This window comes from Lagopus leucura, unplaced genomic scaffold, assembly GCF_019238085.1.
Source record: "Lagopus leucura isolate 7727_CA_CO unplaced genomic scaffold, USGS_WTPT01 Super-Scaffold_100012, whole genome shotgun sequence".
NCBI lineage: Eukaryota > Metazoa > Chordata > Aves > Galliformes > Phasianidae > Lagopus > Lagopus leucura.
Window position 1 is genome coordinate 3,012,082 of NW_024962267.1, and position 27,982 is coordinate 3,040,063.

At 39.0% G+C, this 27,982-nt stretch overlaps 1 protein-coding gene across 4 annotated transcripts in view; it reads left to right on the forward strand.

The window, feature by feature from the left end:
• The window catches only part of CERS6 (ceramide synthase 6), a 108,983-nt gene that overhangs the window by 34,329 nt on the left and 46,672 nt on the right, over window positions 1-27,982 (forward strand). For all 4 annotated transcript variants that reach the window (XM_042875031.1, XM_042875033.1, XM_042875030.1 and 1 more), the window contains exon 4: window positions 19,822-19,879. In XM_042875031.1, the coding sequence (XP_042730965.1) occupies window positions 19,822-19,879 (58 nt within the window). The remainder of the gene's footprint in view (window positions 1-19,821; window positions 19,880-27,982) is intronic.

Consider the following 27,982-nt stretch of genomic DNA (forward strand, 5'->3'; position numbering starts at 1 on the left):
GGACCAGGCTCTGAGCAACCCGGTCTAGTTGTGGTGTCCCTGCTCATTGCAGGGGAATTGGACTAGGTGACCTTTAGGCATCTGTACCAACTCAAATGATTTTATGATTCTATGATTTCATTTAAAAATTGCATGTAAAGAAATCATAAAAAATGTGTTGCGGCATATATTTATGTATATGGTAGTCTGCAGTCATTTTGTACTTTCCTTGTGAAGTATGCTGTTATATTATTTTGTACTCTCTCATGTGAGGAGTGTAAAACATTCCACTCTCTCAAGTGTTTTACTTAAACTTTATTTTTCTGTGGAGATGACAGGAAAGTTCATAACATGATCCTGAATATATAATGTGTTAAGGCATTTTTTTCCAAAGCCAAGTCACAGATGAAATATTATTTCAGTAGCAAATGTTATTGTTTTCCAAGTAAGGATTCATTAGAAGAGAACTTAGAAGTGCTACTCTTGAAGCACATTGTCTCTCTAGCTGAGGGAATTTCATTTTTTCTATTTTAGAAGAAAAAAATTGTCTGAAGATGATAGTTCTTTAATGAACAGATGAATATAACTGTCAGAATTCTTAATTAATTTCTGTGGTATTTACAGCTAAAAGCCACACTACTTAGCCAAAGAAAAGCCAGGCAGAGTGAGATTATGGGTGAATAGTGAATGTATTACCCAGCAGCTGATGGTCTTAGAGTAGCTAACTTTTGAGATCACTGAAGGACAATCCTTTTCTATAAGGATGGTGTCTGTAAATTATACGCTTGTCTTGTGTAACTTGCAGGAGAGGTTGTGGAATCTGGAATAGAAAAAATAACTTTATTGCTGGTAGGTCTTGTATATCTAGGGGGTTTATTTGACAGCTTCTGTAACTGGAGCCAAAGATTTTGCTCTTGCCTGAGTGGCAGTGTGTTTGGGCTGACTTAGAGGGCTGAACTAGCCTGACCTTTCTGAGAGCAGCAGAGCAGTACTGGAGAGCTTTTCTGTTTGCAGGAAACTGCATGCAGAAATCAGTTGTGAGAAACGCTTATCACTGGCTGAGTCTCATGTATTGCCTACGAAAGTTACCGGTGCTGAACTTGCTCCTTTGTGGCATAAGTTATGGAAAAAGTGTGTGGATAAGAGCTGGGAATGCAAATTGAAAGGTGAGATCAAGCTCTGAGCGCCTTAACTTATGTAGCCATAATTATATGCCAGCTTCATTTAGAGAGAGATGTTGGGTGTTAGTTCCATGGGCATACTTAACAATAATGACACAGTTGCATTTCCAAGAAGAAGCAGGTTGATGTAAATCATACATGAACAGTTCAGATTCTCTCAGCTCGTGGTTTGCAGAGGGTGCAGCGGGAGCTGCCTCTGCAGCTCCATGTGTACGTGCTGCTGTGAGAGCAAGCTGTTACCTGGCCATGGGAGTGTTCCTATGGGAGCATTTGCAGTAGTGCCACATGCTGCCAACTGTCCCTTGTCACACTGGATAAAGTCATCAGCAGTCAGTCCACACAGCACTGGAAAGTCAGGGATGCTTTTTTTTTTTTTTTTTTGTCTGAAGAATCCTTGTGTGGGTGGCATCTTGGAGCTGTGAGCTGTAAGAAGCGTGTGTTCCTGTGGCAGCCGTGGGAACAGTAGCACTCCAGTCCTCCAGTAACACAGCGCTGAAGGGTGGTTAGTAGCCTGCCAGAGGGTGAAACCTCCCCTTGAGTAATCTGTGGGCACAGTGTGAGTGAAGCAACAGTGATCCCCACCCACGCCTTCAGCTGTGGAGCTTCTGTTGTCCTTCTAGAGGAGATTGCAGTTTTTCTGGCAACAGACTTCATTGGCTGTGACTTGGGGATGAAAGTGACAGAACCCACAGTAAATGTGGAGCTGCTTAAGAACAACTCCAACTCTATTATATGGAGTCAGTTCAATTTACAGCTAGTGAAAGTGTTCTTGGGCCCAGAATTACTTTTCCGTCCTGTGGAGGAGAAGACAGTTGTTCAGAAGGGACCATTTCTGAGCACCTAATCTTTCTTTCTAATGGATGTCTTGGTTACTGTGAAAGGCAGAATAGATTTGGTAGGACGAAGACTGAAAGTGGAAACACACTTGGGTTGTCATGAATGACACACAAGAGCCAGGCCCCAGCAATTGAAACAGTAACTTATTCTCTATGTTTCTCTGACCATGTATTTCTCAGTTTCTCTATCCCTTCCTTCCTACACCCTCAGAAGTATTTAGATTCTGATTCTAGGCACAGTGCTGAGCAATTCCAAAATCTACATTTTTCTTCTCCAAAAAATTGAATAGATCCTTTCTTGCTTGTCTTCATTACACATCCAAGGAATAAGCAGATAGAAATTAAATGAAAATGGAGATTTTTATTACTGTTTATACACACTGCCTGTGCAACAGTCTTATAATGAAAATAAATTACTTTTGAGAGACCCTTAACAGCAGTCACTTCTGAGAGTTTTGTGTCTCCATCTGAAAGAGAAAGTGCCATTCAATTATTGGAGCTGTGGAATCCACTTGTGGTGAGGCTTCAAGTGGCATCATGTACTTGTTTTAGATTTCAGATGTTATGGTTCTAAGTATGTATATAAAAAATGGAATTGTTGTTATCGCCAGGTAATGATTCATTATCGAGTGTTACTCCAAAGACAGTAATAAATGCAGTGCAGAGATTTATTTTATTAGCAAGTTGAGTTGTTTTTCAACGGTTTGATGATTTTGAAATGCGACTTGGAGCTAATAATGTAATGTTTGTAGTTGCTGGAAAGTCATGCAACTTCTGTTTGTAATGCTCAGGTACTAGATGCAGGGGTATGTCGTGCATTACTTTTTCTCTCGTGGGACCACGGGCAGTTTTTCTTCTTTCTCCATGTTAAAGATCCAAGGAGCATAAAGGAGAAGAAAAATTGGTGATCTGTGTGCACAGTGGACTTTTCTACTGCTGTGAATTTCTGCTGCTTTTTATTCCTTTTATTCTGTGCCCAGGGTGCAGACAAAGATAAAGGAAAAACAAGCTTCCTCCTGAAGAGTAGGGGAAGGTCCCTGTGTTCTGCTCTTTAAATGTGCAGCACATGAGAATACACAAAGCTTTTCTGAAGCTTGTGTAATTTCTATGTTATTCATGTTGAATATCTGCAGTACTTTACAAGAATAACAATTGTTTCTACATAGGGCTGTCAGTCTTTATAGACAATGATATAAATTGGACCAGATGCTCAAAAGACTCTACTGGAGCATAGTTCTGGCACAGAAATATATATATATTTTTAAAGTGTCTGGCCATTAATAGAAAACAAAATCCCAGATATGTCTTAAGGGGGAACGTTATATCTGAAAATAGCAGGATGAGAATTCATGGCATGAATTAAGCTAGTGGAAAGGGATCTTCAAGGTGTGCTGGGGATTATTTGAGAGGATGTAATGCCTGGAAGGCCTTGAATGATGGTTTTACTGACTGCCAAACAGAATGCAGGACACACAATGTCTTTGTTACTATATCTGAAAGACAATGCAGTGGAGATTCCAAATGACTTCCAGGTTCTTTCCCATTTCAGTGTACTGTGCTTCTACTTCACACGAGGCAGCAGGCGCCTCTACTATTCTCAAAGGGGGACAGTATTGAACAAACAAGCATCTTGCTCCCCTTCCATGTCCAAGCAAAGGGAAAAAATATCTCTGCCCTAAGTTATCAGACTGGGATTTTGAAATACCATCAGATACATGACTTGTCTGTCCTTCAGCTACATAGGTAGAAGTAAGCTGGTTATGAGAGAGATTTTCATGGTTTCCAAGGAGTAGCTGGCAGATATGTGTGGACAAGAGTGTTTTTGGAGTTTTTTTGCAACAGTCTGTGTTGAAAACATGGATATTCACATACTGAGGAGTGAAATCTAGATAACATACTTTTTTTCTTAAGGAAATGACAGTGTTTAAGAATGCTGCTTTGGGGGAGATTGCTGTATATATTTACTCTTAAATGTGTGCACGTGCATAGATATATATGTATATATAAGCATAGAACATTTTTTCCACTTGTGCATGTTTTTGTGGAAACTTTATGGGCAGTTTGCAGCTTCTTGGTCTTGCCTTTTTTCTTCAGCAGCAGAGTAATTCTTCTACAGAACTGTACAAAAAAAATAACTATGTGAAGAAAAGAAATTGAGACAGCTGCTTAGTTGTTGGAATTCTGAACAGTGCTGATAAAAATCTGAACAAAGAGCATAAAAGAATTCATCAGTCTGTGCTTTGTGTGTAGCAAAAAAGCACTAGAAAACAAATGGGCATCAAAAAGCTTCTAGCTCCGTATTTTGAGTAGCCTCAGGCCCACTTAAGTCAGCTAAAAAACACTGCTGAATTCAGTGATCTTTGAGATGCAAGCAGAAATATCTGGTAAATGGTATTATGAGTCTGTTTACTTCTGAGTTGTCAATACAGATTTTCAGCGGTTTCAGTGCTGCTTGCAGCAGAGAACTGACCATTGTTTCACAGCTGTAAAAGAGAGCAAGGGAAGTCTGGAAAGCAGAGCTGCTCCTGTGGGGCGAGTTGCTGTTGTTCTGCCTTCTATATGTGAATACAAAGCTTACACCCAAAATAAGAAGGAACTGGGCCATCATCTTATTTGCAGCATTGCCTGACAAGCCATTTAAAGGTTTAGTTTGGCAGCCTTTACAAATAAAGGCCACTTTAATGGTGTTTCCCAAATGTCTCTATGTATTTATTTGTCTATCCATCTTTTACTGAATATCTTATAACTAAGTAACATATCTTCCCATTAAAATATATGGGAACTTCATATCAGGGGCTCCTAACAGCTGTATGGCGTTAAACTGCTGGTAAAGGTGAACTGGTGGCTCTAAAACAGCCATAAAATGCCCTTAAAGCAGGAACTGATAACTCTTTTAACAGTTAGAAGGAAGTAAAGAAACATGCTGTGTGATTTGTAATGTGGAAATGCTAGGGGAAGAGGAATTAATTAAATAACAAATAGTGTTATGTTCTGGTAATGTTCTCTTACTACAGTTGTGAGTTGTTGTTTTTTGTGATGTTAATTGTCTTTCTAAAAATAGCAGCTTGAAAGTCAGCTCTGGTGGTTGCTGCTTTTTTTCACCTTCAGTGAAAACAAAGCTAGAAAATTAGGGTATGCTTTCACTGCAATGCTCTTGCTCAGTGGTCCCATCTCCTATGGTCTGCACTTTACAAATACTGATCTGCTACTGATAACTTCTGTAGTGATGCTGCTATCCCTTGCCAAAAGGCAATGCAAGTGTTACTGAAAGAATAATTTACTGAAAAGATAATTCATTACAGGCTTTACTCTAAACAGATGATAGGTATATAAAACATGCCCAATCTGACTCTTCCAGCTGTGATAGTCTTCTTGTCCAGGCAGGACTAGTGTGTCCGCGTTGTGCCACAGAGTATGCAGCACATGCTTGATATGAGACTATAAAAGCACTGTTCTGGCAAGGTGTATACATCAGTCTCTGTATTTGAGAAACTATGATGAGGGAGAAGTAGGAAAAAAAATCAACTACACATCATCCCAATGTTTTAGAGCTATATTTCACATGAATGTAAAAGAAATCCTGGGCATCTGCTACCCAGTGTTCCAGTCCAGAGTGCTGTGGATATAAACCAGTCCAACCTAGTTGGTCTCCTGCAACCTTCAACTCTGTGAAATGTCTGTGAAAGGATTTATGTGTGAGGTGATGTGAAGGTAGTATTGGAGTTAGCAGCAGAGGCTAGCTCTCTAGAAAAGCTGTCTTTGAAGGAAATATAATTGTTGCTTGTGAAGTCTATTGAGAGAAGTTGCTTGTCACCATTCCCCAAGCGTACTGCTAGACTGGTTTGAGTGGAACAAATTGTTCCATTGCCATTTTTTAAAATTAAAATTTTCAGTAGATGTAATGTGAAAGTACAATGCTTTGCTGATACAAATTTCAGGGCAGTAACTGTGTAGCTACTAAAAGGATTATGCTGGAGATCAGAGACAGTGGACGAAGAGCAAGTGTTGCCTTAATAAAAGATAGAAGCATATGGAAATAATGATTTGTATAAAGAGAACAAAGAGAAAAATGTCAGCAGCCTATTGCATAGTGGAAAGAACTAGGAGATGGGTAATGGAAAAGAAGCATACTCAAAATTGAGTACTGAAAACAATTTTTCACACCCTGAGTAATTAATCAGGATTTCATGTTTCTTTCTTTCATTGCTCTCCTAAGGCAATAATTCAGCAGTAGTTTGTAATTAGAGATTGTTTTGTTTACTTCAACAACAAGACAATTCAGAATTGTGCTGATAAATAAATAGCTTGCATAGGAAACAGTTGCAAAGACCATTATTTTTAATTGCAGAGCATCAGATTGCTAAAACCAGAGTGTGGAGGTAAGGGAGAGAAGAGCCATGAAAACAAATGGTGTTTGAGTTGTAGACCATAGCAGGGAGTATGGGTTGAGGTGTTGATGGAGTTGGGTTTGTGAGGCAGGTAGGTGAGGGAAGATGCAGGCCTTCAGCGGAATGTGGAGGGAGCTGGAGTCTGTGAAATTGTTCTGGAACAAGGAAGATGTGACCTTCAGTGTGCAGGAAGTTTGCAATGCTGTAGGTAGCAGGGATGTTGAGTCATAATTCTCAAAAATGGGAGTCAAATTGAAGTTGTCTAGCAATAGGCAACTACAATATGGAGAGAAATAAAGCAATTGTGGTCTCTTGTAGGGTTGTAAAGTAGTGCTATTTTATCTGTAAGATTTACATCTGGATGAGGGGGATCTGCTCTGCATGGAGCACGGGGTCTGGAGGGGCACACTGTACCTGGGCTACCTCCTGCCCTACTTCTGCACTGATGTTGGTGGCTGCAAGGCTGCTTCTCTTGTATTTTCTCTCTCCTGGTTGCTGTTGCACATTGTTTTTTCCCTTCCTTAAATCTTCTTTCCTAGATTCGCTCGTAGCATGCTTCTGGCAGCAGTGGGTCCCTCTGGAGCATCTGGAACTTTGTCTGATCTGACATGGGGCAGCTGCAAAGTGTTGTTCACAGAGGCCACTCCTGCAGCCCCCTGCTACCACATTCTTGCCATGTAAAACCCAATATAAGGCCCAACATACATGAATAAGTTAATGGCTGGCAAAACAAGTGATCCTGATTTTTAAAATCATAAGCACACAGTGCAGCTGCTGAGAGAAATTCTAATTCTGCTGTAATGCTGTCTGATGAATCAGGAGTGAATATTGTATCTGTGCCTTCTTTCCGCTGCACAGCTTGCTCAGCACTGGTGGTTCCAGATGCCTGGAGTGGGCTGGGTGTCACACCCTGCAGTTACAGTCTGATTTGCAATGAGTCTATGCCTCCAGCTTTACCTCTGGGAGCATTTGTATTCTCAGGCTTTGGACTGTTCACACCTCTTTGCTGGCCAGACTGGCAGGAGTAGCTTAATTATGTATTTTTTTTTTAATTAACTTGTGTTCTTTTGTGGTGTTGCTGTCTCTCAGTGGCTCATAGAGTAGTTGCTGAGGCTGACTCAGATTGCCATTTAGCAGCACAGGCTGCTGTTGCTGCTCCCATCAACTGTAAAGGACCCTCCTGGCCTGGTCCTCAACCTGTCGTTGCTCTGTGCAACTGTAGCTGTGCTCTGTAGCAGGCAGCTGTATATTTCTTGGTCAGATTTTCCTCGTGTGGGTCATGAGGTACTAATATAAACATTCTGGAGAGTCATTTCTTGTGGTAGAGGGGGTTATACATACATGCACCTGAGCACAGAAAGGAAGATATGGAGGCGTCAGACGGAAACTCTTAGGTATTGGTGCAGCAGAGTAGCTGGGAGGGGGGAGAAGGAGGCATTGCTGCATTTCCTCATCCACGCTGTCCCTTCCGGCACAGTCAGAAGGAAAGATACAGTGTGGTGGAGCAGGGCAAGGCATGCCATGGGCGCAGGGCATGCCATGAGTGCTGCCAATGCTGTTATCTCCAAAGTGCTTAGATTAACAATGGCTAAGAGAATTAATGCTTTTCTTTTGAACAGCTGCTCCCATGAGTATGTTTATACTCTCTGTCTAGCATTCCTATCCTTATTTCTCAATTTTTCAGTAGAAAAATTGTGAGTCTGCCTCTGCTTTTGCTGCCCTGCTATCCCACTACATTAGAAAGCTGAACTGTTGTGTGAAAGGTGAGATAGAGGTAGCCTTCTTGTTACTCGTTAGTCTGCTGCTTCAGATGTTCTAGTTATTTAGGGACACATAAAGCAGAGCCTGTAATTGGGCCACATTGGCAGTTTTGCTGATAATTTTTTTCCTGCTCTATCTGCCATGCTTATATGTGAATCTCATTTATGATCTTTATTTAACCTTTGTGGGATGAATCTCAGGACATCTCCGTGCACAGACAGTTGAATTGTTAGGTGTCGGGAATTACCAGACTTCTTCCTTTGCTGTTCTGCTGGAGCAAGCAGGCAAATGTCCATGCTGTGGCGTCAGGTGATGCTCACTGTATTTTTAGACTTTGCTGTAAGCACTTTTTGTTTTGCATCTTATGGAATTCCCCTTTTCCCTCAAATTGGATTACTTAAAGCTTTGAATTCCCTGCTCTTACTGCCTTCTGTGACACAATTTTTAATGTAATTAATAATTTTAAATTAACTCAGATACTAGACCTGCAAAAAAGATGCCATCACTTAACATTACCACTGCACATTAAGCAAGGCTATAATGAATTCAATATATTTCCTTTCTCTTGTGGTTTGTGTATGCTCATCATTATTTTATGTTATGGAAATTAAATAACTCTTCCCTAAATTGTAGTTAATGCATGTACTTGTTTAAAATCACAGCTTAAATATAGCGGATAAAGCCAACTAGAGGAAAACTGCACAGGCTGCAGTAGCTGCTTGTTTCTTACATTCCATTTGCCTTGAATTGTGCAGCCCTTGACGGTGAATGAAGCTGACTCTTCAGTTAGTCTCAGTTTTGAAACTAAGTTGTCAAGTGTCTCAGATGGTAGCTCAAAGTGAAAGAATGTGTGGATCTGGGATTTTTCTGTGATCAGTAGTGATCAAGGTTGAGCAAGTGCTCAGTCTGGGATACTACAGGCTTCAAGTCTCATTCTGGGCTTTTTATTTTCCCACCTGCAGATGGGATTCACAGGGTTTAAAAACTGACTCTTGAAGATTTGTGAAGGATCTGTGAATTCAGCACCAGGACTTCTCGAGTTTCTCTGTCTTGATGCATTTGAAACTTTAGGCATTTTTCCGTAAATCTGTACCGATTTCTCCTGCTCTTAAATTACTGTCAGCTCTGACTTGTTGGCTTGTTTTTTTTTTTTTTTTTTTTTTTTTATTTTTTACTTGTTAGTTGGAATACAGATGGGATGTTAAAATATTTCATTACTGCTAAACTTCAAGGGCTTTTTATTTCCCTGAAAAGTAATTTTCAGTAACACAAACATTATTGCCAAAGTAGAATAACAAGTGGGTGCAAAATGGTTCTTATCAATTAAATGAAGACATTTCATTTCTCAAATCTGTAATGTTCTTTATTAAATCTGTGGTATTTCCTTTAAAAGTACAACAGCTGTGTGGAAGAAGAGAACACTTTTCTTCTTCTCCCCGATTCACAATATTCTCCTCTTTTGATGTCTTTAATCTTGTAGACAGACAATTTAGGATACTATTTTTACTGCATTTCTTCTGTTTGCTGTTCTGCATGTGTAGATAGAGCAAACGTTATTGGCCAGCTTTACGTTGAATCCACATAGGTTTGGTCCAACTGGAACTCCCCAGGGATGTCTTTTGTAGCAAATTGTTGTTTTCCAAGTGAGATTACGAACAGCACAGACTCAGTTGTCCAAATATACTTGGTATGTTTTTGTTTCAGTCTCCCTCACAAGATAGAAATTTGAGTAGAATGATTTCTCTACTGATCACTAATCACAGTCAACGTGTAAAAATAATATGCATTCTGAAGATTAGTGACAGTAAGTTCTTGTTTTATGTGCAGCAGTCAGTGAATTGGCATTCGAGTCTTTTACTTCTCTCTTCTCCCTCTTATTTAAGTTGTCTCACAGTTTTATGATGCATTTAATCGCTTTTCATTTCGTAGATAGGTGTACTATGTGCATCTGTTCACAGAGATGTAATTATAGAGGAGAATTAGCTTCCAAATGTTTAATATTTTTTCCTTAGAGGCATTTAATTACATTGCTTTTTGTGTTAGTAAGTTGTCTGATAATGTACTTTCATGCTCTTTAGAGAAAGCTGAACTGATTATTTGCTTAAAATGTAAATAGTTTGTAAGCCAGTGTGGCAGCTTATGATATATTGTTCTGTTTTGTTTTGTTTTTTAACTAGAAGCTGAAAGCTATTGACTGACTTAGGTCAAGAAAATGCCTGCTTAATGCTGCATTTGTACTGCTGTCAATGAAACGTTTTATGGAAAAATTTTCCTTACAAGGCAAAAAAAAAATTAGTAGACTATTGGTGGTTGTTTTGTTGTTTTTTTGTGACATATGAACAGTACATCCCAATTATGTCCAAAACTGTAAGGCAGGTGACACAGGAGTACTGTTAGCCTGAAAAAAAGTTAAGCAGTAGGCTGTGAATGTATGCTAGCACTGGTCTCAGTAAGAAGGCTCATAGAGTGCAGGTTGAACACGAGAAATTTTCTTCCCATAAAGCTTCTAGGGTGAGGCCTCAAAACCAGCTGAAGTAGAGACTATCAGACAGGAAACAGTGCAAGGTACTGTAAAAACCATGCCCTGAAATATCAAGTGCTATCCCGTATGTTAGTTATCTAACAAGTTTCAGACTACCAAGTATAGTTTGGTTGGATAATACTTCTTAAATTTACTGGCATTTTGGCTGTTCAAGTTGTACTCTTATGACAGCACATTTGCACTAAACATATTAAAATGTCCTGTCCTTGTTTCTTTATTATGAGCTCAGAATACTGAAGGATAATGTACTGATCTTAAACAAAAACAAAAAAACAAACAGCCCCATACAGTAAAAATACAACAACAAAAAAAGTCTTTGCTCATTACAATGAGCATCGTGACTTTTTTTCTCATGTTTTAGTGATGCAACAAGTCACAAGAAGGAGATAGTGAAATAGAACACAAGACTAAATGCACTTCAGGATGTAAATGGGACAATAAAATGAAGGACAGTATGAGGTTTGAATATAATGTTTACAGACTTTGTTAATCCTTCTGTCTGACCTACGACAACACTGCTACTCAGCAAGGTTTATCAGCTGAAATGCAGTACTGTGTGTGAAGGAGTAACAAACCCTCTCCAGAAGTCTGATCTACACTGGTGTAATATTAAGGATGTATGGTTGCTGTGCAGACATAGCATGTGCTGTACTGTTGGAATTACGCTGCACAGCTGGATGGCTTCTTTAGGAAAGTGGAGAAATAACCCTTTCACCTTACCCACTTCTTGGAAGATCTGCACTAGTAAGTCCAGTATCTGCTTTAGTGGCCTAAAAACTACTCTGAAGCAAATGAAATAATGCTGCAAGAAAGTAACATGAGAAAAAAGTGGAAATAGCTGGTATTAGTTTGTCTAAGATGATAGTTACCTGTCAGTAAAGTTGTCTTACGCATATACAGTAGCCATCACAGCTTTACTAGGTGATTAGTAAGGTGAGAATTACCTAATTACTAGGTGAGAAGCAAATGTAATTTGGAAGTTTTTGTTACTTTAAAACTGGAAGAGTGTGGGACAAAGCAGCTGTTGTGATTGCCACAGAAAAGCTGAAGGGCCATGTTCAGAAACACAAGTGGCATGTGAAATTACCAGTATGAATGGAGACTAGAAGTTTGAAATGTAAGGACCTTGGATCTGTTCTCTCATAGGTTTGTGTCAGCTGTGTACATTGAATGTCACTTTTGGGGAAAGCAATTTTGTCAGTTGGAGAGAGAATGTATGGCAGTGAAGTCAGTTTTCTCTGTGCTCTTCCCACGAGCTTTCCAGATGATAGTAAGACAACTTGGCAGGGCTAACAGATCTCTGAGGTCTTATCAGAGCTTTATTTCATGTTGTTCTCTTTTGGATGCAGTTGCATAACCATGAAACAGAAGCTACATAACCTAGAAGGAATTACCAAAACACCTATTACATTGTGCATATTTTCTGGTGTAATTATATAAATATGCTCTATTATTTATAAAACTGCATCACTGTGTTTCTTTTTTTTCTGCACTACTAAATTTTGCTCTTAAGACTTTCAGAGCTGTTTTTTGAGCATGCAGATTTAGGACAGCACTTGTCTCAAGTGTAACATTAAATATTAAACAACTGTTTCAGATTGCAGCAAAGAGAAAAATCAGATGACAGCCAAATCTTAAGCCATAAAATTGAAGAGGAAAGCAATGAAAACTTCTCAATTCATCATACCTGCTTTTTTGAATATCTTAATGAGCTATGTATAACTTTTTCCTTCCTCAAATAACTTCTTAACCACAGTGCTTGCTTTTCGCGTGGTTGCTTCAGTTAAACTCAAGAAGGGCAAGAGCACTTTTTAAAAAATTTTAATTAAACTGTATAATTCCAATTACATTCATCAGGCTTTAAGAAAGTGCAGGAAATTGCCATTAAAAGAGATCTTGGGAGGCAGAATAGTGGAACAGTGAGGCTGCTGCCATCAAATACGCTGTTACATAGCTTCATATGAGATTAGTTATCAACATTCAAGATAAGTATGAATTTCCTGGGGAGTACAAACTGAAGAAGAGTTCCACTGCCTGGATTCTGAATCAGTGGAAGGCATGCCGTGGGGCAGAGCTATGCTCTAATTGTATTTCCAGTCTGCTCTGTGTTTTGGTTTTCCACATATATGTTTGTCATTTCAAGCACAAATAAATGTAGGATTTATTAAAGCTGTTTATTTTAAATATCTTTAGTAGGTGTAAGAAACTGATTGCAACTAGGAATAGCAATTCCAAATCTCTGGAAATTTGCATGCTTTCTTGACAAGGGAGGTCTTGTGTAATCTACAGAGGTAGAGAGACATTGTGTTTTGCAGTGTGCTTGTTGTGTTTGGGGGCTATATATTTAGTTGACAGTTGTCAATTTTTAGTCTTTTTCCTCGTAAAGTAGCTGTGCTGAGCTCACTCTGCTGGATGGCTTATTATGGTGAAAATGGCATCTTTCTGAGACAGAGCATGAACCTGCCGTGCTGGGCTCCGCAAAATGTGTGTGTTTGGGGGAAATTGCTGTAGTTCATTGCTCAAACAATTCATTTTTATTAGCTGAAGTTTAATTTTACTTTTTGGAGCTGAAACTATTCTCCAGTGGTGTGCCCCAGGGATTGATGCTGGGGCCTGTCCTTTTCAGTGTCTTTATTGGTGGTCCAGATGAGGGCATTGAGTACACCCTCAGTAAGTTTGCAGGTGACCCAGAGTTGGCAGGAAGTGTCAATCTGGCTGGGGGTAGCGAGGCCCTACAGAGGGATCTGGACAGGCTAGATCACTGGGCTGAAGCCAATTCAATGAGGTTCAGCAAGACTAAGTGCCAGGTCCAGCCCTTCAGCCATCGAGGCCCTGGAGCAAGCCCAGAAAAGGGCAACAAAGCTGCTGAGGGGTCTGGAGCACAGGCCTTATGAGGAGCAACTGAGGGAGCTGGGATTGTTTCATCTGGAGAAGAGGAGGCTCAGGGGAGACCCTGTTGCTCTGGGGAGGTGGTGGATTCACCAACTCTGGAGGTGTTCAAGGAACATTTAAACATTGTGTTGAGGGATATGGTTTCATGAGAACTATTGCTGATAGGCAGATGGTTGGGCTGGGTTGATTTTCTCTTTTCAAACCTTGGTGATTCTATGATTCTATGAAATTTTAAGGACACAGCAGCATGGCAAAGGGAACCTCATCTGAAGTACGCTTGAAATCTGTGAAGTGCTTAGTTAGGTGTGCACTTAAATAGTTTTTGCTGAATTGAGCGTGACTGGATATATCAGCTTAACTGGCAGAGGCTCTTCAACTTTTCCATTGCCTTAGTGTTTGTAACATGCTGAAGCATATTTAAAATTTCATTAGTGGCTTAACATTAAAGAGTTGAGGGGTTTTAAAACTGTATTCTGGATCAAGAATGCACTTAAGTGTTGAACAAGCACTGTGAGATCTGTTGCTGTGCTCTCCAGATGCTTTAGAGTATTCATTTTTAGACCACATTGGAAAATAAAAATTATTCCAATGGAAGAAGCATGTTCTACCATGACTCTTTGCTGTAGTGTGTCACATGCATACTTGGGAACACCTGGCCTAATGAGCACCAGCCCACCCTGAAGAGTTACCCTAAGAGGTAGGATGCAGACTTGATCTCACTTGTGCTAGGTTCAAGCAGACCAAGCACAAACCTGGTTCACTCGGGTAGTTTTGAGGATGTGATAGTGCAGGGCTAGAGTGAACCTTGTAAACTCTATTTCAAGCAGACAGATCAAGTCTTCCAGAACACTGGCTCATTGAGTGCTTGCATCTGGGTTTGTTGGATTTAAATTAACCTAAGAGTCTTTTCAAGGAGTATGCTTTGACTGTATTTGGGTTATTCAAATTTTCTGTCTGCGCAAAACTGACTGAAGTGTTTGAAGTCTGGGGGCCAGAGCAATCCTCAAAAACAGAGCAGTTTCAGCTGCCCTCTCAATTAAATGTTAATTGATGCAATAGTCGCCCACAATGGGGTGCTTCACCAAGTGTCCTCCACTGTTTTGTGTTACTGGGCCAGTGAGTATTGCTGGGGGAGAAGGGGAACAAAAGGTATCTTAATATAAACCTTGTGGTGCTTTTCCTTAGTTAGCTGAGCTCTGCTACTGGTGCTTCTTAACTTTTGTTACGTACAGCAAAGAAACAGTGGATGTGTTTCCTATTCATAACTTTCCTTCCACTTTCCTATTTCAGTGGGTTGCAGTGAGACCTGAACAGAGGGAAAAAGAGATATATACTGCAGATTGTGAATAATAGATTTAAATAGAGTAATTGGTGTGAAGGAATTGAACTGAGAGCTCACCTTGGACAAATATCTTCTGCATTATATGTGTTTATCTTTCCTCTTCTGGACTTGTCTCTGATTTTTGAGGCAATTGTAGAGCTTTACAACAAAATTCCAGTCCCTGTCCTTCCTCTCAAGTCATGGAATATTTTCTGCCATATAAAACAGCTTCATTAGAAGAGATGGTCCTATACACTGTAGTTTCATGGCTAACAAACAATTCAGAGGCATGTGAGATGTAACAAGACAAAAATGAACCTAGATTTTACAAAGCCTGGCAGATTTTCTTACTGTTGGGCTACTGAATAAGAGAGTTTGAGGGAAAACTAGGACTGCTCATACACCAGTAAAAGCATCAAGATAGTTCTAGATTACTGGCTCTGCACCACGGTAGGAAAGCAGGTAAAGAAATACCTGATAATTCCTGGTGTGATTGTAAAGTGAAGTGATCTCTGTGATCTTGTGTAAATTGTTATTGGTACATCTACCAGTTAAAGATGTAGATTTGTATCTTTTTTGATGCTGAAGCTGAAGGAAGTGACAGCCATTGATTTTTTGTCTATTTGCTGTATGTATATCTCTTCTGATTATAATGCCTCATGAGTGGCATTTGTTCTGTGAATGATTTTACCTGTTGGCTTAATTTAATGTGGATTTTATAGATTTCAGTGCATGTTGATTTGTAGTTAACTCGGATCTAACTTTTAGGTTTAAAAAGACAGTTATGTATAAAGCATGTTGCTAAGGCCATTGATGTTAGCTGAGCAATAGTTAACGTGAAACATTTACTCCAGTTTTGAACATAGTTTCTTAGCTACTTAAATCAGGTATATTCACTTCATAATAAAAACCATTGTAATAACTTAAAGATTTGGGAGAAAATTAGTTTTATGATTGAGCTTGATGCCATATGGTATTGAATATCCCTTTGACCAGTTTGGACCGGTGTCTTGGCTGTGTCACTTTCTCTATGCACTCCTTGATATCAGGGCAGCATGAAAGGCAGAGAAGTCCTTGGCTCGATGTAAGCACTGCTCATCAACAACTAGAGCATCAGTGTGTTGATGGTGGTATTCTTATCCTAAATCAAAACCACGGGGCTAGCTGCCCTGAAGAAAATTAACTCTATCCCAGCTGAAACCAAGACTCATGAATCTATTTGACCTTGGGCGGTGGATGTTTTACTATAAATTGCAGCAAGAAACTAACTACACGTAGAGGTAAACAAGATGTGAAACTACTTGGAACTTCTGTGTGGGTATTGACTCAGGCAAAGTTTTTCTTTGAAGCCCATGAAAAGGCAGCAAGCTGACTGATACAAAGCAATGGAAAGAAAGTCCTCAAATCCTTGTTGCACTGCTTCTGCCAGAACTAGCTGATTAATAATGGCAAAAAAGCTGGGGGCCAATTCTGACTTAACAATTTGATCAAGCCAACTGTTGGTTCTCTAGTTTCTGCAGATGTTGTTTACTAGGAATGAACGTTTTGCTTTTATTTTTTTAATTATTTAAGTTTGACCTGTGTATAATCAGCAAGAATTGAGAGTGGTTAGGTTGTTATCTACAGATCGTTTAGCTAGAAATGTTATCACAGTGGAAAGGGATAATAAAAAAATGAGTGAAAATGCTCACCCATGTCCTGGGCTCAGAGGAAAACTCCAAAGGGAGCGATCTCCAGGAAGAGATCCTTCCATGGTGGCAGTCAGCCCTTAAATGGGGTCTAAGGGAAGTGCAGCCAGGCTCCAGCCCTTCTCGTCACACAGCTGAATTGCCTTCACCTGTGTCCCACGGCTGAGTCAGTGCTTGCCTCAGGTGATCAATCAGAGTTTCAGGCCATGATTCAATGGTTCCCATACAGACCTGCTTTTTCTATGACCTAATTCTGAGCCTTGCTTTATTCTGATAACTAGCTCACACAATTTTTTGGGAGGGTTGAGGGGAAAAAAGTAATAGGAAAGAAGACCAACAGCACGTCACCATATATTGTGTGTGTATATCACCTGTGGAGCACTCAGATAGTTGGAGCAAGCTGATGGTCTTTGGCAAACCCACCTTTTGGCTCCAAAAGCTTCTAAGCTCCAGAAATTCTTTGGTGAGGTAGTCCAGGATTTTAGCTTAGATCTGTGGCTGTGGCAGTACTTTGGATTGTGAGTGGAATGGAAAATCATTGTTTTTGAATTTGCAAGACTTAGGAAGGGGTCTCCTCATTCCTCTGAGATGCTAGCTGCAGTAGGAAAATTGTGAAATAAAGGTGATATTGAGGGGATTTTAAATGTAACATACCAAATCCTCTGTGTGAGGGATCTATCATACATATATATGATCTATCATACATATACATATATATGTATATATATATATATATTTTTTTTTTCCAGTGGCAGTCTTGAAGCTTTCACTGGAGGAAGTAGATGACTTCGAATTTAAACTGCAGGTTTCTTAGCCATAGAACTGGTCTAATGAGAAAGATGTTACCCAAATAAAACCTTGCTTCATGCTGCTATCCATGCAGTTTGTTCCATGTAGTATGAAGATTTCTACCAGGAGACCTACTCTCACCTCCACCTCCCCTTCACCCCTCAGAGTACTCTCTTTTTGTAGTTCTTAATGAAATTGCCATCATGTAGGCTGTGAGCTGTGTTGCTGGTGATACTGAACCCTTCAAGGGATTGGTATTTATATAATACCAAATGAATAAATAATCTCTGCAATGCTCTGGAGGTTACAGGATAAGAGACAATTTCTGTGCAGCTGAAGTATCGCACTTTTAAATCTCACTGATATTCTTACGCACTCTTGTATCAGCTTGTCATAAAGCTATTTATATCTGATAAGTTTCCTTCTAAACATTTGTAAAAGTAGCTTTGAAGAGTAAGATTTGAATTAACCTTTTTTTTTTTTCCTTAGGAGTGTTTTCAGGTTTGAAACCATTCCAGTAATGTCTGAATGCACTTTGGTGGCAATTAGCTGTGAGCTAATAGTTTTGCATGTGGACAGAAAGTTATCCTGTAAAATACATAATTGAGAATGATTCACTCAACAGTATTGCCTCACTAATGAAGCTAAATTTCATCTTGCTGTGAATGTTATGAATAGTAAGTCATTGGTATTTACTTCAAGCATATTTGTGTGATTGCTCCAACCCTCTGGAAAAGGACAAGGGGGAATGGTTTTAAACTGAGACAGGAGGTTTAGGTTAGATATTAGGAGGAAGTTCTTCACTCAGAGGATGGTGACACACTGGAACAAATTGCCCAAGGAGGCTGTGGATGCCCCATCCCGGGGGGCCTTCAAGGCCAGGCTGGATATGGCTCTAGGCACCTGGTCTAGTGGTTGGCGACCCTGCCCACGGCAGGGAGGTTGAAACTAAATGATCTTTGAAGTACTTTTCAATCCAGGTCATTCTATGATAATTCTATGGGATGGGAAAAAAAAAAAAAAAAAAAAAAAAAAAAAAAAAAACCCACACAGGGATTCCTGTAAGAATTTGCATTGCATAAGGCTTTTCTTTTACTTTCTTATACTTCCACTGACCTTTCTTTCCTATACCAGTAACTGGTCAGAAGGTAGGTAAATGCTCAGTATGCTGCCTTATATTGTAAAAGGGAGACAGCCATAGTAGCAAGGATGAGTTCTTAGGTCATTTGCTGAATTCTCTCCTTCTGTGTCATTGTTCTCTTTACTTTTAGTTTGTCTCTGAAAGGAGACTTAGAAGCCCAGCAGTTATTTCATGTGTGCTTTGGAATAGGAAGCTCTCTAGAAAATGTGTAGCTAGGAATCTTTCTGGAAGCAGATATAAATTACAAATATGTACCTATGTTCAACATACCTATCTGATGCAAATGCTCTTGCTGAAACTAAGAGTGAATTTCTGGAATCTGCTCTGCTCAGTTCCTCCTTGCTGTATGTTATGCTTTTCATCACTGAAGACCATATTTTGTGTGCAGCAGTCTAACATTGCCTGTTGAGAGCTGAATACAATTTCTTATTATTGTTGTGCTAAATAGGAGGTCAGGTCCTGTAGAATAATTGCAGTAAATCTTTCTTTTTATCTGATTGCTCATTAACTCTGGAGTATCAGAAGTGATAGCAATCCTAGACATAAAAAATTAATGTGAAAATCAAAGTTCTTTGCACACAAGTGGCTTAATGTTAATGCTGCTCTCCCAAATAAGAGGCCTTCAAAATGAATCTCCACAGAACCAAGTATAACACTAAGGACCTCTGAAGCAGAGTAACAATGAAACTGGGAAGTATGGAACAAATGTTTAATTTAAACAAGTACTGAATTGTCACCTACTGAAATAAGTTCTAATTACACACACAAGTATTTTAGTGAACTAGAGTGCAGTTTTCAAAAGAAACAGTGTTATTAGAGTGGAATTAATGAATCCCAGCTTCTTACAGATCTCTTTCATATTTGAATTCTCTGCTTAGTAATAACATTACAGTTCTTCCCACTTAGAAGTGATGAGCACTGTCTTGGATTCTTCTGTTTTCCATAAGCTTGTAGGTTTTCTAGTATTTAATAACACGTGGACTTCCCTGCAACAGACCTGTGAATTGTCCTTTGTTCTCTATTAGTAGTTTTTACAAAACTTTTCAGAACTTAATTATCCTTGAAAGATTTTTCTCCTGATTTGAAATTAAATAATATTTTCATAGGGTGGGTGGGAAGCTGGGAAAAAGCTGGCAGATGAGCAGAATGTTCGATAATGAAAGTTGTAGAAAAACAGCCCAGAATTTTGCTTCTACTTCTGTTAATGTGACCAGGATATGTTGGGTTGGTGGTGCTGTAAGTAATGGTTTGTTGAATTGTGTAAAGCTGGTATCCTAGAGTTAATCTATTGTACCTTTTGCAGGTGGAGATTTACATTTTACCTTTATATATTTACCTATGGAGTACGGTTCCTGAAAAAGGTAGGCACTTGCGTTATTATGCTTTCATAACACGTCACAGACTCTTCTGCAAACTTACGTAGATACAGTGTAGAGCACAGGCATAAAATTGACATCCACCAGGAACAAAAAATTAAAATTTAATTTGCATTCATAAAACGAGTTGCCATTGGCACTGACTGCTTAACAATAAATTAATGGAACAAAAAAATCCATGGATATTGCAAGATGTCTAGTTCACTTTATTACTTTTCATTATTGACATTAAACAGGTAGAAAGACTTACTAAAGTATTCAGCTCGGCTTTTGCATCATTCTTACTTAAATTCCTCTGGCAGAAGTTGATTTTTAATAACAAGCCAAATCTATTAGTGATTTTAATTATACTATTTTTGCTTGTTCTTTGTCTGGTGTACTTTGGAAAGATGTATCATGGGGTTTCCTATCAATGGTATGTTTCTGGTGATTTAAAACAGAGAAGGACATTAATAGCCTCTAATTGCCCTTACCATAGGTCCATTAACCTAACCATTTGTTGTTATCTGTGTCTATGGTGCAGATTTTTACAGCATTGCTAGTTGCCTGAGATTTTGTACAAGTCAAGCAAGATGTGTGTAAACCTGAGAGACTGAATTTAGGGGAATGTGTGGTCTCAGTGTGTTTATGTAATTTTGACTATTTGTTTTGTGCAAAAAAATTGACTCAGTAGGATGTATCCTACGTGCTTCTGGTGATCTGTAAACAGAAGTGTAACCTGGGGTTAGGTGAGGGAGAGGAACACATCATTTTTACAGTTGAGATTCTTGAGATTATCTCAGATGATTAAATTTAGTGCCAGCAGGACTAATTATGCCTCTGTGCAGAGAAGGGGCACTGGAGCTGTTCTCAGTCACTTAACAGTGGTTGGCCTCAGATGCAGTGTGTGTGCTTGCCTTCTATGTGGACCCAAGCCACGTGCTATGCACAACCTCTTCTTGAATACTTCCACTCTCTGTATTTCACTCATGCTCCATGATCCTAATGTTCTGTTTTCTGCTTTCAGTTTTTCCCATGATTGTGGGAAATCCGAAAATAGTCTTAATGATAAGCAATTAATTGGATGTTGCCACCATGGTGAATGCTGTGCACTTCACAGTTGGCTTCTGACTTATTAGGATGCTTATGCTCAATGCAGAACAGTTACTAGTCAGTCATATTATTCTAACAGTGTGTGAAAGGAAGAGTGACTGTGGTGCAAAAGGATTCTTAAAAGTTTTTATTTTTTCCTATGCCTGTATTGTGTATATTTTTTTTCTGGCTTGTTGGCATAGGCACAGTAGTATGTATGATGTAATGTTTTTCAGCTCACAATAGAATTTTAGGAAGCAGTGTGATTTCTTTAAATCAAAATTATTTAAATATTTTACTCTTGATAGTATTTCATCCAGCAAACAAAGAATCCTCTTTTAAGTAAAGCAGCCCTTTTCTTATTTTTCTTTCAAACTCAAAGTGTTTTATTTTGTTAAATATGTTGTAAATGTCTTGAAACGTTAGGAAAAAGTATATTTCTTAAGAATAGTTTTCGTATAAACGTAAAAGATGCTTCAGTGATTGCAGTGGCCATAGACCAGAACTCTTCCAAAACTATCCAACTGCTTAACATCTTTTGAGAGGATGACCTCACGTCCCTCATGGTTTCAGAATTACTGATTTTTTTATTTTTATTTTTTTTTTTTCCAGCAACTTCTCTTAGTTTTGTTCTTTCCCACTACCTTGGGGAATGAGAAAGACAATGAGTAATATTTTTATATTAGTCAACTGTGAATTTAAAAAAATGAAGGCAATACTCTCGGAATCTGCTAAGTATACTGAAGCCTTACAGTAGTGAGGCAGCAGCTTCCTTGAAAGTATCTGCTCTTGGAAAAGCCTGCATATTAACACCTTTAAAGACTGAAAAGAATACAGTGAATGCCTATTTAGTTACAAATCATTGTGAGCAGTGTCTACAGCTTGAGATGACACACAGATTGTGAGTGTCTTCCAGTTCAGTATATTGCTGCAGCATTAGATTTATATTACACGAACAGCTTGTTTACCACGTAATTGTGTATATTTTAATTATTCATTTTTACCCAGTATTGTAAATGAGTCTCACATCATTTTATGCTATTGTCATTATTTCAGTCTTCTGCCACATATACTTATTTCTTCCACATAGGACTGTACACAAATTAACAAAATTATGACCATATATATATATAGAATATATATATATATATATAATTTGTCTCATCTTCATAGTAACATTGTGTCAGTAAAAGAAAATAGAGGCTTTTTGCTGTGCATCAGACACCAAAGACTTCACTGGATCCACTTAGGGGGGAAATCTAGATTTGCAAGAATTAAAATCCAAACCAAGCAAGCCAATTTGCCACACTGGTTTTCAAGGTCCTCCTTCTAGTAATCCTGCCACAATTTTTTTTTTCTTTACAAAGAATATATTGCTTGGAAGTATAGAATCTTGTTTAGCAAGTTGGTGCAACCCTCTCTCAACTGATGAATTGATTTACAGAGTGCCTGGGAGATTGTCATGGAATTTCAGAGATGCTGTGACTGCATTTCATTCCTGATTTCTGGATATGCTGGCAGCAACTTGTTTGTGTCTCTCAGTAGTGGGGCAGAGGTGGTTAAAACTAGAAAATGGTAATGACTGACTTGTGGATTTTTTTGAGCCGTTGTATTTGCACCGTCAAGCCACAGTAATCTGCACTGTGCAGGATGTGCCTTTCTGCTGTGAGAAATAACATCTCTTTCTCAAGACTGTTATACAGGGTTTTCCAAGTGTTTTCTCCTAATACCAGCTTTAGCTGCATGGTTATGTTGTCATGGCTTCTCTTTTTGTAGCACTTTCATCTACTGTTTTATAATTTTTGCCTAGAGAGGAGTCTGAGAGGAGGCCCCATGATGGTCTACAGCTTCTTCACAGATGAGCAGAGGGACGGGTGCTGTTTTATGCACTCTGGTTAAAGCAACAGGATCGGAGGGAACGGCATGGGTTGTGTCAAGGAAATTTGGAAAATGTTCATCACCAGTAACTGAGCACAGGAACAGGCTTCCCAGAACAGTAGTCATGGCACCAAGCTGGATCCAGTTCAAGGAGCATTTTGACAATGCTCTCAGAACTATGGTTTGTGTTTTGGGCAGTCTTGTGCGGAGCTGGGAACTGGACTCGATGAGCCTTGTGCCTCATCCCTTCCAACTCAGGATATTTTATGATTCTGTGATAAATTGCTGATGATAAAGCCACTGGTCTCAGCTGGTGAAGGAAAAACTATGTGAAAGCCTATGCAAAGGCATCTGGCGACTTGGGGGGGGGGAACCTAGTGTTTCTTAGAGGTTTTGAAATGTGAATCAGCTCGTGTACAAAAGGCTGTCCCTAAAACACAAATTCCAGTGTCTCTTTTATAGTTTCTCTGTTGGCTCTTGGATTACCAAGCAATGAAATACTCTGACCTCTGTATTCTTGTCCTTCCCTTCTGACCAGTCATGATCTTCTTTTAACCTGTTGCTCCTTTGCTTTGCTGCTTATGCTGTTGCTAACTTACTGGTTGCTTTTATTCACAATTGACTTTCCTTGGTTTGAAGGTGACATTAATCTTTTCATGCAAGACTGGTATGGAGACTGTCAATTACTTAAGCATTGCAAGTTTTGAGGACCTTTCCAACGTGCTGGCCCCTTGCCCAGAGGCTAATTTCACTTTCTGGATGGACTCTTCCTGAAAACACATTTCTTATAATGCCCACAGGACATGAATCATTACTACTTGGTCTTCTGCTGTCACCTTCCCTTTTAGCTACATTAGGTAATATTACTGCATCAGTGCAACGTCAGCAAAAGAATAGACTTGTATTTCCTTGTGTACCACCAAATCACTTGAGGAAACACTAAGGATATGGTGCCAAACCACCATTCTTGCAAAAAGTGTTACTATGTCTTCGGCGGCTTTATACAGCTAACAAGCTTATCCAGTTTATTTGGGAAGATATGCTGATGTTTAATAAGCAGTAATTAGATAACGAACTTATCAATCCTGTTTTAGTCCTGAAACTCTGAGTGGGTCTCTCAGCATGGCACACATGCTGACATTAATTTATTTTTAGAATGGAAGTTTTATATCTGCCTTAGTTAAGCATCTAATGTGGAGAAATATGCATCAGATTTCTGCTTTGCTCCTCACTTCCCTACCCCCAGGCACATAAAAGCTAATAAAGCTGCAATTTAGAGCAGCTGTATATCTCTTCAAAATGCCATTGCAAGCTTGTTTGCATTACTCTTCATTTCTGCAGTTAATGGCTGATCTGGATAAAAAGAGATCTGATGATTTACTGCACCCAGTAAAGCAACTTGTAACTCCTGGTAGTAGCAACTGCAAGTGATACGATGTATGAATTCTTTTGCCATGCTGTAATTGCTGAGTACGTTGCTGGAAGTATTGGAACTTCCTAATCACTGAAAGCCGTCTTCTTATCAAACTGTTCTCGTTATGTCATTTTCCACTGTTAAAGGTGGGAGATGGGAGAGGGGAGAAGAGCTCCACTTCAGACCTTCTAGAACTTTTTTCTTGAAGCTCTTAGGTGTTTGAAAAGAAGACTATGAAGTGCTTATTCTTACCTGTGTGCTAAATAGGATGTGGCCTGTTACTGCCCTAATGTTTCTGTGTGCACTTAGAGAGGACTTGGCTTTCTAAAGCTTTTTTTTTTTTTTTTTTTTTTTTTTTTTTGAGAAAGGATGGCCCATTCCACTGCTGAGGTGAATTGGTGTGTTGTTTGTTTTCCTGGAACAGCATAGCAACAGCAATGCACATAGGCATTTTGGTCCTGGGAGATTTGTAAAACCATTGAAAATGCCACTTTGGATTGCTTGTAAATGAGAACCTTAGACCTAATGTCAGACCTGTGTTTGAAATGCAAAAGAGAATTTGTTACTTCTTAATGTGGTGACTAATATTTTGTTTGCTGTTATATCTTTATCTCTTGACCCTAGAGATTGTTAACCTCTGAAAAGTAAGTAGCTATTGATTCCCACAGCAGTAATCAACTCTGTAGGATTTATATTTGGGGAAAGAGGTGTCTCTGAAAATTGAGTTCGTATCCTGTGGGAAGTAAGAAAAGATGGGGACGTGGGATATTTAATTGGAATAGTGTCTCCTTTACCATTCTGGTTTTGGAAATTTTCTTCTGTTTAGCAGTTTTGCAGCTATTCTAAAATTTGTCATCAAACTACTTAGTAGCTTCACTGTATGCTGTGTCTTGCATCAATTTATCACTGATGTTTCACCTTCAGTTTTCTTTAGATTCTTGCTGTATAATCAATGAATATACAGATGTTATAGTTATGAAAATATACCAGAGAGTTTAGCTAAGCAGTTATTACACCAAAACAGAATAGATAAAATGCTTACCCATATCCTGGGCTTGCTAAGAAACTCCAGAGGAGGGGATCTCCAGGAGAGATCCTTCCCCACTGGTAGTCAGCTCTTATATGGGTCTAGGAGAGGTGCAGCCAGGCCCCACCCCTTCCTGCAGCACAGGTAAATTGCCTTCACCTGTGCTCCTTGGCTGACTCAGTGCTTGCCTCAGGTGATCAATCAGAGGTTCAGGCTGTGATTCAGCAGTTCCCATACACTTGCCACCCATATAGATAATTTATTTTACTTTTAGGGAGTTCTTCTATAGTCTTCCTATAGAGAGAACTTATGTTCAGATTTGCTTTTGAATTAATTTCAAACATTCCATTCCTTCCCAAGGAAGTATTTCAAAGTCATCTGATCTCTTTGGCCTTGAGGGGAAAAAAAAACTTCTTTAAGACAGGATTGCCAGGCATTGTTCTCTCTGTATCCTGCTCATCTGAACATCAGGGCTGTTTGCTGATACTTTAAAGACTTCTGACCAGACTAATGGTATAGCTCACGTGCTCTCTGAAAAAGGAGGAGTTATTATTACTGTAAAATTACTACTGTATTGTTCTGTGCATTTTTATCATTTAATTTTCCTTTAAATGGAAAGTGCTCTTAGATGACAAAGAAAAGAATATTGCATTCTGGCCGTATTATTACAAAGTCATCTGCAATACTGTGAAACTTAGGCTTAATTGAGTCACTCTTCCTATTTTAAAGAGCAAGCGCGCATTTTCATTAATGTGAAAGGGAGATTTCAATGTACTCAGTTCACCTGTTTCTGTTTTAGCTGTGTAGTGTCTCAGCAGGCTAGTGGGTTGCACAGCATACAATATAGATGCTGCCCTGTGCTGACTCAGTAAAGCAATTTAATTCTGCCACAAATTATTTTGCCTAAAAAACAAGCAGTACGTGAGGCTATTCTTTGACACTGGTGTTCTTTTTCATTGATTGTTCCTGCAAACAATATAGCTGTGAAGCTTAATTGTACCTCTGTGAAGCCATGGAAGGTACGGATTTGATTGTTTACTTGTTTCTCTCTCTTCCTGGTCTGGCTTGTGAAGTTTTGGAAAGAATAACCTGACCTTGGAAAGTTTGACATGTTTGAGACCTCTGATAGATTCTACCTGCAATGCAACATTTGTTTTCTAGTCTCTTTATTTGAACACTGACCATGGAAATCTCATGGATTATCTGACGATGAGTGGCTGAAGGAAGGCACCTTGCAATTCTCTTGGAAAGGCTGGCTTGTTATAAGAGCCCTCTTCCCCCATGCTCAGTTTTTCTGTATAGTGCGGCCCAGAGTTTGTTGGCACTGGAGACAGCAGGACATTCTGGGACGAAACTTCATTTTATAAAGACTCTCCTCTTTCTTTTCCCACATATTTCTCAGCTAACTCTTATTTCAAATATATTTCTCTTACATTTCATTGTCAGATCGCTGCACTGCTTCTCAGCCCTTCCTCAACTGCCTTAATTAGTATGAGAAATGGATTTGGGATGCTGGGAAGATTGCAGGTTTGATGTGGTCCTATGGACAACAAGAGATCTGCTTTGTTTCCTTCCTTTTCCATTGCCATCTTTGTACCATCACTGTTCTGTATTATCTACAAATTTTCCCAAAGAAGCTGATAGCAGTACATGGCCTTGATTTAATGATCTTGGTCAGTAGTCATTTCTGCCCTAGCAGAAATGCACCAGATTTCTCATCCTTCCAGGAGTTATTTTTTCTCTTAATTTCTCAGAAATAGGAAGATAATCTGAGGAGTTTTATTTTGGTACACCACAATTTCTGAAGTGCTAACAGGAGCAGGGCTGAAAGAAAGTAGAAGGCTTTTTGAGTGAAACAGGCAAAATGAGAATATCAGTGATGCTCCTATTCCAGCAGTAGGGCACTGCTGGCAGTAAGACTTTCAAATGCAGATAATGATGAGTGATTCTACAAAAGCAAGGGAAGGGAGAACAACACACTGATTTAAAAATATATCTAGAATTGAATTACATTTTGTTTGGAATTCAGCTGGCAATATTTAACTACCACTGACATCAGAGTAATAAATGAATGCTCTGTAATCAGGAGTTTGGAGAGTAAAGCTGATAGGGAGCCATGCCCAGTCTCATCAGTGCTCGCACCTTATGCTACTGCATAAGCAGCCTGACTTCCTAAAAGATAAGGATTTTTCCATGTTCCGTTTATAAAAATAGCAGATCCAGATAGAATATTTCTGGAAGTGATTTAGTTAGGCAACCTTAGGATTAAAATAATTTAAATTCATTTGGAAACTAAGATGGTTCATTCATACCTATAGCAAAGCATTTAGAACAGTACTCTGCTATTGCCAGGGGCTTTTCCTGTTTTGCTGTTCCGATGAATGAAGCAATCCTTTTTTCCACAGCTAATTGCACTTGAGGAAAGAGTAGACATTTTATATTAGAGCGGGTTATTAATAACCCAACTGGTGCTTTCAATTGCCGTTATTAACTTGAACTCACTATAGAGGCAGTGCCTTGAAGCAGAATATCTTTATCCACATTTAAGCTAGTGGGCCTTTAGATCACTACGTAAAAGAGCTTTGAGTCATAAAACTGCTGTTTTACCTTTTAAGTACAAGGAAAAGGAAGCTTGCTAGTTAAACAAATACATTATTGGTAGTTCAGTAAGCTTTTTTTTTTTTTTTTTTTTTTTTTT